The sequence below is a fragment of the Suncus etruscus genome, chromosome 3 (genome assembly GCF_024139225.1).
Source record: "Suncus etruscus isolate mSunEtr1 chromosome 3, mSunEtr1.pri.cur, whole genome shotgun sequence".
In the NCBI taxonomy this organism is placed as follows: Eukaryota; Metazoa; Chordata; class Mammalia; order Eulipotyphla; family Soricidae; genus Suncus; species Suncus etruscus.
The window spans coordinates 147223577-147238156 of NC_064850.1; the positions used below are offsets into that span (position 1 = coordinate 147223577).

At 38.0% G+C, this 14580-nt stretch overlaps 1 protein-coding gene across 1 annotated transcript in view; it reads right to left on the minus strand.

Annotated features, from left to right (window-relative positions):
• Window positions 1-14580, minus strand: part of LPIN2 (lipin 2) — a 62619-nt gene that overhangs the window by 21533 nt on the left and 26506 nt on the right. The window contains exons 3-6 of the mRNA XM_049770020.1: window positions 5219-5314; window positions 3700-4001; window positions 1658-1765; window positions 527-650 (exon numbers count right to left, since the gene is read on the minus strand). Coding sequence (XP_049625977.1) covers window positions 527-650; window positions 1658-1765; window positions 3700-4001; window positions 5219-5314 — 630 coding nt within the window. The remainder of the gene's footprint in view (window positions 1-526; window positions 651-1657; window positions 1766-3699; window positions 4002-5218; window positions 5315-14580) is intronic.

Consider the following 14580-nt stretch of genomic DNA (forward strand, 5'->3'; position numbering starts at 1 on the left):
ATGGCCTAGTAACAGTGTAAAAAAATTTTAGAGGTTAGATATAAATTTATTTAAAACCACATGAGGGCACTATCATCATTATCTTCAGAAAAGCTTGCTCAGAAATTGCACGCTTATTTATTTTTTCCCCACCCCCTTCTGACGCTTATTTATTTTTACTTTTGGGTCACACCTGGCAGTACTGGGGAACCATGAGATGCTAGGAGCGACCCCAGGACACCTTTATGCAGAGCTTAAGCTCCAGTGCCCTAAGCTCTCTCCAGTCCAAAACTGATCACTCTGTTCATGGAGACATCACAAGTCATCAAGAAGAGTACCTTGGGGGCTGGAGAGATAGCATGGAGGTAAGGCATTTGCCTTTCATGCAGGAGGTCATCGGTTTGAATCCTGGCATCCCATATGGTCCCCCGTGCCTGCCAGGAGCAATTTCTGAGCCTGGAGCCAGGAATAACACCTGAGCACTGCTGGGTGTGACCCAAAAACAAAAAAAAAAAAGGAAGAAAAAAAAAAAAAAAGAGAAGAGTACCTTGGTGGACTCCGGGAAACCACCCCAAGACCATTCCATGTGTGACTCTGATCTGAGCAGGCTCTCGGTGGGCTTCACCTCTAGCTCAGAATCGCTTTTAGGACAGGGCACAGGGGAATAGGCACTGCAAGATAGGACAGTGAAATGTGGTAACTCAAAGTCAGGAACCAAAGCCTTTCTGAGTTTGACAAGATTCAAAGAAAGCATTTATATTCATCAATATCTGACAGAAATAAAGACTACCGAAGGAAAGTATCAATTATTTCTTCTGAGTTAATAAAAATAAGTATTATAATTAAAGTATCAATATTTCATGTAAATACTTAAACATATTTATTGAAAATATAAAGGATTCTCTCTAAATGCTTACCAATAGCCTGGTGTCCATGAAATTGGATTTAATGCAAATTTGTCTAAATGTTTAACAATATTACTGCAGGGGCAGGAGCAATAATGCAGCAAGGAAAGCAATTGCCTTGCATGTGGCCGACACAAGTTCAATCCCTGGCACCCACTATGGGTCTCTGAGCACTACCAGGAGTAATTCCTGAGGCAGAGCCAGGAGAAATCCCACAATATTACTGCATATGGCTCCCAAAACAAAGAAATCAATCAAACAATTGTTAGTGTAATTTTATTAACACTAAAAAATTAAAAATTATAGGGGGCCAAATTCTATACTGATTTACACATATCTACATTGACCACTGTTAAGTAGCAAGTTTAGCAATTACAAAAGATTTATATAGTTATACACATATAAAGTACCACTTACTTAGTATATTTGTATTATACATACAGATATATATGTATATACATATTTAATATATGTTTTAAATACATACAAAGTGTTATTCAAGTTTCTCTACTATATTAAGACAAGGGAAATATCTTTTATTTTTATTTGTTCTTGGGCCACACTTGGCGGTGCTCAGGATTACTCCAGGTTCTGTGCTCAGAAATCGCTCCTGGAAGACTCGAGGGGCCATATGGGACCCAGGCCATCCCAGTCGGCAGTATGGAAGTAAAAAGCCCTACTGCTGTGCTACCACTCCAGCCCATATGTCTATTAGACATTAGGAAAAGCCTGTATTTTTTTTTTCAAAAGAGGGAAATTTTGAAATTACTTACCTGTCTAAAGAGGACCAATCTCCATCAGATAAGGGATAGTGATCCCCAGAATGAAAGAGCAAAGGTTCCTTATATTCCTCTTCCTTTAAGGACACATTTAAAGATGCTCTGCAAAAGGAAAAAAATAACAAAAGCAGAAATAATTTTAAAGTATTACTACAGAATCTAAACAAAGTGAAGATGGCCAAATGATTAACAAATCCTTTTTAAAAGAAACTATGAAGAAGGGGAATTCACCGATGTCCCCACCAAATGCCACTTCTATTATGATTTAAGAGGGGTTGAAGCAGAAAAAAGGAATATAAAATGGAAATTTGAATAACAAACTTGAAAGGCTCAAAATGAAGGCTTTTCATCTATTCACTGAATTCTCACTTGTCAGAAATAGAATGATCCCTTCTTAGATATTAGGTAATACAAGTCCAAGGAGTTTAATAACTTGCCCAACGTGAAAATGCTAGTGAATAGCTGGGTTGGAAGTCTGTGCTCTATTCACTGTACTCAGTGATATATTCCATATAAATACCTAGGATTTATACAGATACAGGCTTTATACAGAGGGAGGAAATTTTAATGTATTTGGTAGCAGTTCAGAGATTAATGGAATGCTGTTTGACTGAACCACTAACTCTGTTAGGAGTATGCTATCCTCAACACAGAATTTATGAGCACAGTATTAATTTGCAGATTTCAATATGGCTATTGACCTAAGTTTGCAGCTGGCTACAGAACACTTCCCATGAAAGATACCTCATAATGAATGTGAAGGAACCTTGTACTATTTTTCTGTGGTGGTATCAGAAATGAAAGGAAAGAAAGGTGGAAGCAGAGCCTTAAAACCCATATGAATCTCTAGAAGCCAGTTGCTGATTAGAAGTCTATAGCTTCAGGAGAGATGTCATTGGTATGAAGTCTTAGGTTCCCCTCCTATCCTTAGCAACCACATATGACTTGTCATCAAGTCTGCTTAGGGGAATTAAAAATAGATTCCTTACTGATGGGTGGTCTACTTATTCATTATCTTCCACTTTTTTTTTTTTTTGGTTTTGGGGGTCATACCTGGCGACACTCAGGGGTTATTATTCCTGGCTCTGGGCTCAGAAATCACTCCTGGCTTGGGGGACCATATAGGATCCTGGGGGAGGGGGGATCGAACTTTGATCCATCCTAGGTCAGTGTCTGCAAGGCAAACACCCTACCACTTGCGCCACAGCTCCAGCCCTTATCTTCCACTTTTGTTCATGCCAACTATCTATAGTACTTCCTTCAGCACCAGGCTTCATGTATTTGCATTAGAGGGCTCAGAACACCAGACAATGTGCTGGGGATTGAACCTGGGGTCAGACATGTGCACACACAAAGCATACCTTACCTGCCTGTGTTCTCTCTTGAACTAGTACTTTTGGTTAATAATTGATGTTTACAAAAATTAGCTAAGTCTCTTCAAAAGTTTGCATTTATAGATATATTTTATAGTGGTCTCTGGAGACACAAGCAGAGACTTGTATTATAGCTGCTGGCTCTAACTGTTCTATAATTCTTCATTCTCTCAGAACTGAAATCAAAACAATATTCAAGTATAGGAGGAAAAGAAAAAAATGTCATAGTTTTGACAGTTGAGCAATAAAAGATGGTTACAAAAAAAATTCCTGTTAAAAGTTACTGTCAAACGTGGGACTTTGTTGCAGAATTTATCATTCAAATATGAAAGAGAAATTTTATACTCTAATGGATTATACTGTGCTATTAATAATTAAAATATCTGGGCTGAGTGATATTACAGTGGACAGTGCCTTGTCTTTTCAATCCCTGGCACTCACATGGTCCTGTGGGCACCGCTAGAAGTGGTTCCTGAGCATGATACCAGGAACAGTTTCCCACTGGATTCCACAATGAACAATCAAGTGGAAAAATGAGTTAAAGTATGATGCAGATCATTCACTAGACAGCAGCATCTCAGTAACCCAGGGGTCTGCTTGCAAAATGCCTGTGCATGTATGGCACCCACAAAAAGAGTACCCCCCAAACTCGAAGGGGCCTACCTTGCAGCTGGGGTGGCCTTGTCTTCATCAGAGCTCAGGCCAAGATCTGCAGTGTCTTCTGCAGCAGGAGAGATGGCCTGGTCTTCCTTCTTATTGTCAGGTTTACATTTCTTCCTCCTCCTCTTTTTCTTTTTCACAGAACCTGGAGCGAAAACTGTCTCTGTTTCTACTTTGTGAGAGATGTCTGAACTCTGAGATGGTCTTTCATTTCCACCTGGCTTCAACAAAGGGGCGTCCATATCTTTAAAGAACTGATCTTCAGTAGGAATTGGCGAAGTGGCAAGGTAAGCAGGAAGTTTTTCCTTAAAGAGAACATGAGACAGGAAAGTTGCCACAGTAAACTGGACAGCAAATTAAAACGATGAATTCCTTGTTTATCTAAATATTTAGTGTCAGGAAAAAACACTTGGACCCTAAAAGTTAGAAAGTCTCAGTGAATGAAGACACTCTTGCTCTACTCTGAATATATCTTTTTTTCAGTTGCACAAAGTGAAGTGTTAGCTCATTCTGGTCCATATAACTGAATAGATCAGGAGGAACAACATGCCAAGTAGCAATGAACACATACAAGCTACAATTAATACAGAGATTAAAGAAAAGTTCAAACTGGTAGCAGCATTCCAGGGAAGTATTATAAGGCAATCTGTCAAGAACTTACAAAGCACACTAAGAACAGGATAAAGCAGAAGGCAGAACATCTCCCAACAGTCATTAGGGAGCAGGACAGGTAAGTGAATTGAGGAACTGTACTAATGTCTAAAGTGATTGTGTTTATCAAATTAATTTGAAGATGGAAAAAGCCAACTCAAATAGAGAAAACAGCCTGTATCGTGAAATTACTGGATCTTTAAATCATAAAGTATGTAAAATATCTTTTCAAGAAATAAAAAAATATGTAAGATCCCAAATTTAGAATTTTTTTTTTTTTTTTGGTTTTTGGGTCACACCCGGCAGCACTCAGGGGTTACTCCTGGCAGGCTCGGGGGACCATATGGGATGCCGGGATTCAAACCACCGTCCTTCTGCATGCAAGGCAAACGCCTTAGCTCCATGCTATCTCTCTGGCCTCTGAAATACTTAAACTCTTAATATCAAAGAATTAAGTCTGGTAGTTTAGGAAATATACCTCTTATGGAATACATTATTTAAAACTATTTTCCATTACAGCACAGGCAGCTTCATTTGATATAGTTCAAAAATTCCAGTTACTATGTATGGGTTGCTGACTGTGTCAAGATATAAACTGTAACAGACTATAAATAAGGAAGCTCATTAGAAATAAAGTAGTACCTTCCCTTCCAGAAAAGCACATGAAGGACTTCTTCCTCGTCTTGGTACCTTAAACAGGTTGCCTGTAAAGTGGTCCTTGTTTCTCTAGTTCCTTTCTGACAGTTTATTTTTCTACCTAACACTAAAACGTCTAAGGGACAACAGTTATCTGTATAACCATGAAAAGTGCTACATGTTTTTGTTTGGGCACATGTACCACAGATAGGAATACATTGTTTAAATAACTTACATATTCCTCTTCGGTTTCCTCCACAAAGAAAGCTTCTCCATTATCACCCAATTTCATGTGAAGATCCACTGCATCCCCATTGATCTCTATGTCAATCTAGAAGAAATAAAGGGTAATTTAACACCAGGCGCTTTTTATTAATGATAAACGAAGCCTAGAAATTGAGTTTTTCTGCAGAAATTTATTGTGCTCTCTAGATGGACAGTCCCTGAGAAAACTGTTACTTGTTCCACATTTCACCTGAAACAAAATGAAAAAACAAAAACCAACCACAACACCAAATAGGTTGGACAGGGAAGAAAGGAGAGGAGATGGGAACCAGAGATTGAAAGGAAATGTTTTTACTTATTTATTTATTTATTTATTTATTTATTTATTTATTTTTTGGATTTTGGGCCACACCCGGTGACGCATTGCGTTCAAAAGTCACTCCTGGCTTGGGGGACCATATGGAACGCCAGGGAATCCAATCACGCGCGATCCGTCCTAGGCCAGCGAAAGGCAATTTTTTATCAATGATAAAACATGTTAGAGGTAGGCACTTGTGGAGGCACAACCCTGATCCCTATCTAGTTTTAGTACATTTAGGTTTTAAGAATGATTTTAATTTGCTGAGTGCCATAAAAATATGAGAAATGCCACTGTCAAACATTAATACATTATTTAAAATTATTTTCCATTACCGCACAGGCAGCTTCATTTGATATAGTTCAAAAATTCCAGCTACTATGTATGGGTTGCTGACTGTAACAACTTCAAGAATCCAATCCTCAGTGCCAACTGTTCACCCTCAAGTCACTACAGAGATCTCCACAGCTCATCATGACCAGTCATCCACTCACATTGCATTCTCTAATCTACCAGAGACTGGCCCAAGTGCGTCTGTGATCCAGTTTAGTTAAGGAACACAAACCATCACCTGGGGCTGCCTCCGCTTCTTACAAGGACAAACGTGGTATTTTGTAGAAACAGGTCACTGGAAAAGGAATGTGCCCAAATAGAGAAACAAAAAGTAAGCAATGAGAAAAAAAACCTCAAGTTGAGCATCTACTAGGTTTCGGAAGAAAACTGGACTGCAGGCATGGTGACAGGACTGCCAGGAAGGATACATGTCATAGGTCAGCTGTAATGAAGAGGTGTGAGCAGATAAAAGGGAATGACTGGCAAAATCTCCCATAAAAAGAACTCAGACTAACTCACTAGATATACAAAGGATTATACTTGGAAAGCTGGTCCAAACTTAGAAAACAGTAATTTGCCAAGACAAGGAAAAGAGGCGTATCCATCAGTTCTATATTAAGGATGCAAGTGCTGCTCAAACTCAATTTTTTTTAAAGTGATAAATTTTTAATTGTTTTTACTTTCCAGTATTTGATACATAAGAGTCTTGCCTGAAATTATAAACTTTAGGATTAGTGAGAAATGGATTTTTCTCTTGAATTTTTAGAAATCATTTAGAGCTTCTTTTTTTTTTTTTTTTTTTTTGGTTTTTGGGCCACACCCTGTGACGCTCAGGGGTTACTCCTGGCTATGCGCTCAGAAGTTGCTCCTGGCTTCTTGGGGGACCATATGGGACGCCGGGGGATCGAACCGCGGTCCATCCTAGGCTAGCGCAGGCAAGGCAGGCACCTTACCTCCAGCGCCACCGCCCGGCCCCCATTTAGAGCTTCTTAAGAAATCATTTGTTTCCTCCTTTATTGTCTGAGAAACCTACCACAAGAATTTTAAAAAGTACATGAGTCAAAGTACAGTTTAAATATGAATAAACAAATGTTCCATAACCCCAAAATTATCTAACAAACTATTTCTTCCCTACAATACAGCCTTTAGATAACAGTGGTTCTCACCTGAGAGGCACTGGTGACAATGTAACTATGATGAAGAGGTGCTACCAGTAGCCAATGAGCAGAACCAGGGATCTGTTTAACATCCTATAATCTACAGGATGAATCCCACAACAAAGCATCCAGAATGAATGTCAACAGTGCCAGCTTAAGATCCCATGTTTCAGAGTTAAAACTCAATTTTTTTTTTAAAGAAACAAAAAACTTTGGGTCCGGAGAGATAGTACAGTGGTAGGGCGTTTGCCTTGCACGTGGCCAACCCAGGATAGACCGTGGTTCGATTCCCAGCATCCCATATGGTCCCCAGAACTTAGCAGGGGTGATTTCTGAGCACAGAGCCAGGAGTAATCCCTGAGCACCCCAGATGTGACCCCCCCCCAAAAAAAAACCTTTAGTTTTATTCTACTATTTTATATATTTTACTATTTTTCACTTTCTTTTTTTTAAATATAATTTTTATTTTGATCATAGTGGCTTACATATTGTTGATAATATTTAGGTACATATTTACATAAAATCAGGGGGGACTCCCATCACCGATTTATCCTCCCTACACCTCTGTTTTCGTCCTACATCCCATATTCTCCTTCCTCACCCCCGGGGCTACTAGAATATGTGGTCCCCTCTGTACCTAGCATACTACTTAGTAGTCTTGCACCTGTTTGGTCTTGGTGCCTCCCTTATTGCCCCCTCTAACTGGGAGGCAGGACTAGATAGTTCAAGTTATGTGGTTTTGTTTGAAGAACAGAAAAGTAATAAACTGGGGTAAAAGTCTAATACGCCGAAAATGGGCAGAATCCTTGAGGCTCTGATCATCGGTTTGAGAGACGAAGGAGAAAAAAAAGGTGAAACACTCCAACAGTACAAAAAGAAGTGTCAAATATCTAGTGAGGACTCTAACAATAACAATAAACACCACAAAAAAAAAAAAAAAACAAACCCGAAAAAACAAAAAACAACCATGGTCTTGAGCTAAGAAACATGGCAGAGCACATAAAGAAAAGAGAAAAAAAAAATAAGTATAATGGGGTAAACAACTTCATTAACCACACCAAAACAAAGAAATCGACAAAAAGTAGATAGGTAAATAAAAATAAAAATAATAATAATAAATGAAGATAAAAAATAATATATAAAAAATAAAAAAATGTTTTGTGCTTTTTGCGCTTTTTTTCCCTCCTGCACTGGCACAGTAAATATTGGGGTCATTCAAAAAGGAATTCACTTGGCCTGAGAGATATGGGGTTTCTCCACCCTTGGGAGTATATTGTCATGGGATTAACTATAGACTCCGTTCAGGTTCATTAACTCTCCTGGTGGTGCTTTCGTTGTGTGTTTGAAGACTTCTGCTCCGTCCTGGGTGATAAAATCAGACCTCTGTATCTAGAGATCTCAGTAATCTGCACAAGTCCAGGAGTGGGACTTATGATGAAGTCTTTCTTTGTGGTTCTAGAAGTTCTGTTCCTTCAGTGTCATTTTAAACCATCTTTTGTGGTTGGTGGTCTTGGTCTTTGCACTGATCCTAGGATGGCACCTAGGATAGCGTCTTTCATTGTGTTTCCAGAAGCCCCATTCCGTTGCAATTGTCTCTGCCAGACCTTTGGAACTGGGGATCATGGTTGTTGTGCAGGTCGTAATCCCTGAGCAACCCAGATGTGACCCAAAAACAAAACAAAACAAAACAAAACCCCCAAAAAAAAACAAAAAAAAAAAATAAAACCCTTTAGTTTTATTTTACGTATTTTACTATTTTTCACTTTTTATGTGTTTTTTATTTTTTTAAACGTATGAAACCATTCTATTGTTTATCACAGTTCTCTTCATCTCAGTAAATGGTTCCACCATTCACTTAGTATATTAGAACACAAATCTGGAACTACTGCTAATAATTCTTTCCCTCTCAAATAACACACTCACATTTATATCTAATCATTCACTCAGATTATTATCAAATCCAAATTGCAGGGCAATCACCCACTATACAGCAAATTATAGTCATTTGTTTGCACTACCTCAAGAGTCTCTTCAAAAGTACAATATTTGCTTTCACACAGTTGTTAGTGATTCTTTTAGCAGGTAAAAAAGTCTGGTTATAATGCTGGAAAGTATGGTAGAGGTAGGTCAACACTGGTGGTGAGAATGGCCCTAATTCAATGTCACTATATACCTTAAATACAACTGTAAAAGACTTGTAATTTACATAGGTCTCAATAAAAAAAATTGGGGGAGGGGTTTGGGTCACACCCGGAGGCACTCGGGTTACTCCTAGCTGTGCACTCAAAAATCGCTCCTGGCCAGCACAGGGCCCAGATAGGATGCAGGAATTCGAACCAACATCCATCCTGCACTGGCTGCGTGCAAGGCAAACGCCCTAACACTGTGTTATCCTGCCGGCCCCCCTCAATAAAAATTATTTTAAAAATGGTCTTGGTGGGGAAGCCGGAGAGATAGCATGGAGGTAAGGCATTTGCCTTGCATGTGGAAGGATGGTGGTTCAAATCCCTGAGCATCACCAGGTGTGACCAAAAAAAAAGGTCTTAAGTTCAAAATATTTGCTATATCTGCTATGGCTTCTGAGTATATATGAGGAACTCTTAAAATTACTATCTAATTTAGTTCCTGACTATACTTTTTTTTCCCTATGTGTTTTTAATTGACAGTAAAAATGTTTGGAGTTTTAACAAAAATTTGTAACGATCATGCAAAGAATTCTAATTTTTCTCAGTGATCACTAAGCTTACTTCTTTCAGAAGTACAGCGTGCCCTGCCATTTTTATTATTAATTTTGTTTGTTTTGGGGCTTCTCCCAGCAACACTCAGAATCACAATCTACTCAGGTTATTCCTGGTTCTGCACTAAAGAATCACCGCTGAGCGGTACCTGAGGGACCATATGTGATTTCAAGAATCAAACCAGAGGTAGCCATATGCAAGGCAAGCAAGCGTCCTACCTTCTATACGATCACTCGACCCATACTGTTACTCCTCAGAAAGTGAGGGAACCATATGTGGTACTGAAATCAAACATGTAATGAGCCATCTGCAAGGCATGCACTATCTCTCCAGCTGCTCCAGTCTTTTTTATGGTCTGTATTACCTTGAAAAGTAAGAACTGTTTATATAATCACATATAAATATGTATAATTATAAGTACATATAATTATATTGCTCAATAAAGTAGTCACTTATTTGTAGGCTATGAATACTTTTACATATCTTATAATAATAGATATAAAACAGCTTCTGAAGGCCAGAAAAAAATACACAGTGGTAGGGCTTTTGCCTTGCACGCGGACAACCCAGGATGGGCCTGCATTTGATTTCCAGCATCTGATATGGTCCCTGGAGCCTGCAGGAGCAATTTCTGAGCGTAACCCTGATTCTACCAGGTGTGGCACCAAAACAAAACAAAACAAAACAACAACAAAACCCAGCTTTTGAAACTCATATTGAAAAAAGAGTGCTAGCTGTGTAGAAATCTGCAATGGCACAGAGCATTTGACTTGTAGGTATATGGTCCTGAACTCAAATCCCTGGTGTCCCACAAGCAGAGGCTAGATTCTGCCAGCTCTGCCGTCTGCTGATCTCTGGCACAATGAAATGGAATGTGATCTCAAGTGAGTTCGGCAGCTAAAAAGATGTGCAATGCTATGGTCAAGATGTGCAGCAAGTGGCAAGTACCACACTATGACTTGTGCACCTCAACTAAGAGTGCTTACTATGGAGTGCACGGGTACAAGCACTGCAGCCTAACATGTGGACCCTGGCGAGCTGAAAATGCGAATACCAAAGCTAAGTGTGTGTGCACCCTTGATAACTGGCAACAAATCAACAATAAAAGGAGAACAGGTAGAAGAAGGAGTGATAAAGGAGGCATAGAACTAATCCATCAAGTTATTCATCTGTTTAGATGAAGTAAAAATTTGAAACTAAAACAAAGAACTGCATGAAACAGCTTCTATGTAACATTAACTTTCATTTTTCATCTAGCCATTTTAGTGTGCATTGTTTACTGCTTGAAAAAAAGGCTGGGTATGACATGTAATAAAATTTTTGTAAAATACAGGGCCAGAGTGATGGATGTTTGCCTTTTACATGGCAGACAGCGTTTGATCCCCTGGCCTCCCATATGGTCCTCTGAGCCTGCTAGAAGTGAATTGAGTGCAGAACCAAAATCTGAGCACTGCTGGGTGTGGCCCCCAAACAGAAATACTAAAAAATGATTGAGATAAACAAAAAAATTAAAGAAAACAAATTCACACACTGAGGAATGAACTATTTATAAATGAGGAAACAAATAAACAAATGAGGAAACTATTAACAAATGAGGGTGAAGTCACCATAAATATTTGAGTCATCTACGATTTATGAAGTAGCTTTTTCCACAATCATAGGAATACTATTTTTAACTTAAAAGTTATGCCAAGGGTCAAATCTTAATAGGATGACATTAAAGCTGGTATTCTCACATGTAGACGCATGTACTCCAGTCCTCAGAGCTATTGTTCTGGCCTTTATCCAACAAAATTTTCATCTTTGGTGGTTATTCTTTCATCTAGTGGAGGTAGGAAAAAAACAGAATACTGACTCTTTTTTTTTTGTTTGTTTTTGGGCCACACCCGGTGGGACTTGGATTATTCCTGGCTCAGAAATCGCTCCTGGCAGGTTCAGTGAACCATATGGGATGCCGGGAATCGAACCCAGGTCTGACCCTGGATGGCAGCATGCAAGGCAAATGCCATATAGCTGTGCTATCTCTCCGGCCCCTAGAATAATAACTCTTTAGAATGCAAATTCAGAAGACTTCAAATATGGCAGTTCTCAAGACAATGACTTATTTTAATTTCTTGTATCGATAAAAGGAACCTGGCTCTTTCCAAAAATAGAATATATTAAATGGTGCCAATATCATAGGTATTCAAAACAATGTCATGAACTCATCAGGCAACAAAAGAAAAATATTTTTTGAAAGATGATACGAAGTAAGTGCTTGCTAAAGGCTTATTTTAAACAGAACCTTCATTCTGATGCAGTTTCTAGAAAATTGTTTTCTAAAAGAATCGCTTACTTCCATATAGACATAATTCTTATACTGTGAATAAGCTTCAGCATATATGATTGAGACATTAAAATAAAACTGCTTTACGTTTGGAAAATACTGACTGTAGCATACATGCTGTAGCATGCAATTCTATGAGTAAGAATATCTATGAGTGAGCTTTTTTTTTTTTAAAGAATTATTCTTCCTCTCCTCCAGTAAATCAATGTATTCAACTCCCAGATATAGTGAGCGGTAGTATCTAAGATATGAGGACTAAAAATGATAGAAGACTAAATACCAAGAGTTGTGCAGAAAGGTGCTCTCCCTCTTTCCCTGAAATTGTTGAATGGGAAGTAAGCCAGAAGGCAATGATTTCATCAGTATGTGTGTAATAAAATCAGTCTATACAGGTTCCATTTTAAAAGACTGAATTGGTTAAAAAAAACTATCTGATAAAATACTGAGACCACAATTAAAAAAAAAAAAAAGAAAAGAAAAAGACCAAAGCCACCACCTTACCACTCTCCCGACTATATCAAAATTTGTCATTTTATGAATACACAGAACCTGGCCACATCAGGGCATAAGAGCTTGCTCTGAGTCTCCCAAAGAAGATACAACCTGAGAGCACTATCGATTACTATAACTAGAAAGAAAAAATGTCCAGAGGCAAAATTATGGCTAAATATAATCAGATCACTGATTATTGTTTTGGGTTTCCAAAATATGTTTCTGAACAGAAGTCAAGCCACTGAAACTCTGCCATCCTGAAATGTGGCTCTCAAGAAGAAAATTAATCATGTAAAATCAAATATGAGATAGAAGTACAATGTTATTTTGGTGGTAGGGTAAAAATACCTAGTTTGTGAAACACATAAATCTTTTCCTTTTACTCCTAAAATAACAAATTTTATATATACATTTTTAAAGAATAAGAATAACTCTGTGGTGTGAGATGGTATCTCATCGTTGTTTTGATTTGTATCTCCCTGATGATTAGTGATGAGGAGCATTTTTTCATGTGCCTTTTGGCCATTTGTATTCTTTGTCAAAGTGTCTGTTCATTTCTTCTCCCCATTTTTTGATGGGATTAGATATTTTTTTCTTGTAAAGTTCTGTCAGTGCCCTGTATATTTTGGAAATTAGCCCCTTATCAGATTGGCACACATCACAAAGAATGAGAACAATCAGTGCTGGCGGGGATGTGGAGAGAAAGGAACTCTTATCCACTGCTGGTGGGAATGCCATCTAGTTCAACCTTTATGGAAAGAGATATGGAGATTCCTCCAAAAATTGGAAATTGAGCTCCCATTCGACCCAGCTATTCCACTTCTAGGGATATACCCTAGGAACACAATAATACAATACAAAAATCCCTTCCTCACACCTATACTTATTGCAGCACTATTCACAATAGCCAGGTTCTGGAAACATCCAAGATGCCCTTCAACAGATGAATGGCTAAAGAAACTGTGGTACATATACACAATGGGATATTATGCAGCTGTCAGGAGAGATGAAGTCATGAAATTTTCCTATACATGGGTGTACATGGAATCTATCATGCTGAGTGAAATAAGTCAGAGGGAGAGAGATAGATGCAGAATAGTCTCACTCATCTATGGGTTTTAAGAAAAATAAAAGTCATTTTTTTTTTAACAATCCTGAAACAATGAGAGGTGGGCTGGAACTTCCAGCTCACTTCATGAAGCTCACCAGAAAGAGTGGTGAGTGCAGTTATAGAAATAACTACACTGAGAACTACCATAACCATGTAAATGAATGAGGGAACTGGAAAACCTGTGTAGAGTACAGGTGGGGGTGGGGTGGGAAGGAGGGAGATTTGGGACATTGGTGGTGGGAATGTTACACTGGTGAAGGGGGGTGTTCTTTGCATGATTGAAACCTAATCACAATCATATTTGTAATAAAGATGTTTAAATAAAAAGAAAAAGAAAAGCTTAGGTCAGGAGAGAATGTAGTAATAGAAGAGGATGGTAGCAGTTCTTATTTTGTTAATAAATTTCAATGTATAAGGCAGAATAAATTTTCAAGCAACTTCCAAGAGAAAAGTCTTAGCATACTTTTATGCCAACTCTAAATTTTTAACCTGAATTTATAACAGAATATAAATTTAAAAATATATAAATATGATCTCAAAGCTGCAAAAATATAGGTGTTTTCTAAATTTACTCATGAGCTTTCTTCTAGTCCCTGCAAGAATTTATTTTACAATAAATAAGGTATTTAGTGTTATTTAAGCTGCTTATTTTCCTATTAAACTGAATAAAAATTAAGTGCTCTAAATATTTATTTGGAATCTTTAGTATTGGTGTCTAATTTTTTACCTCAAATACAAATTTTTTTATCTGTGAAAAAAATGAATAACTGTCAAAATCAGAAAGCAAAAAGCTGTTTTTATTGTGCCAATGGTTCTCTCTAACATATACTTCTATTTTTTTTAAACAATCTTGTTTT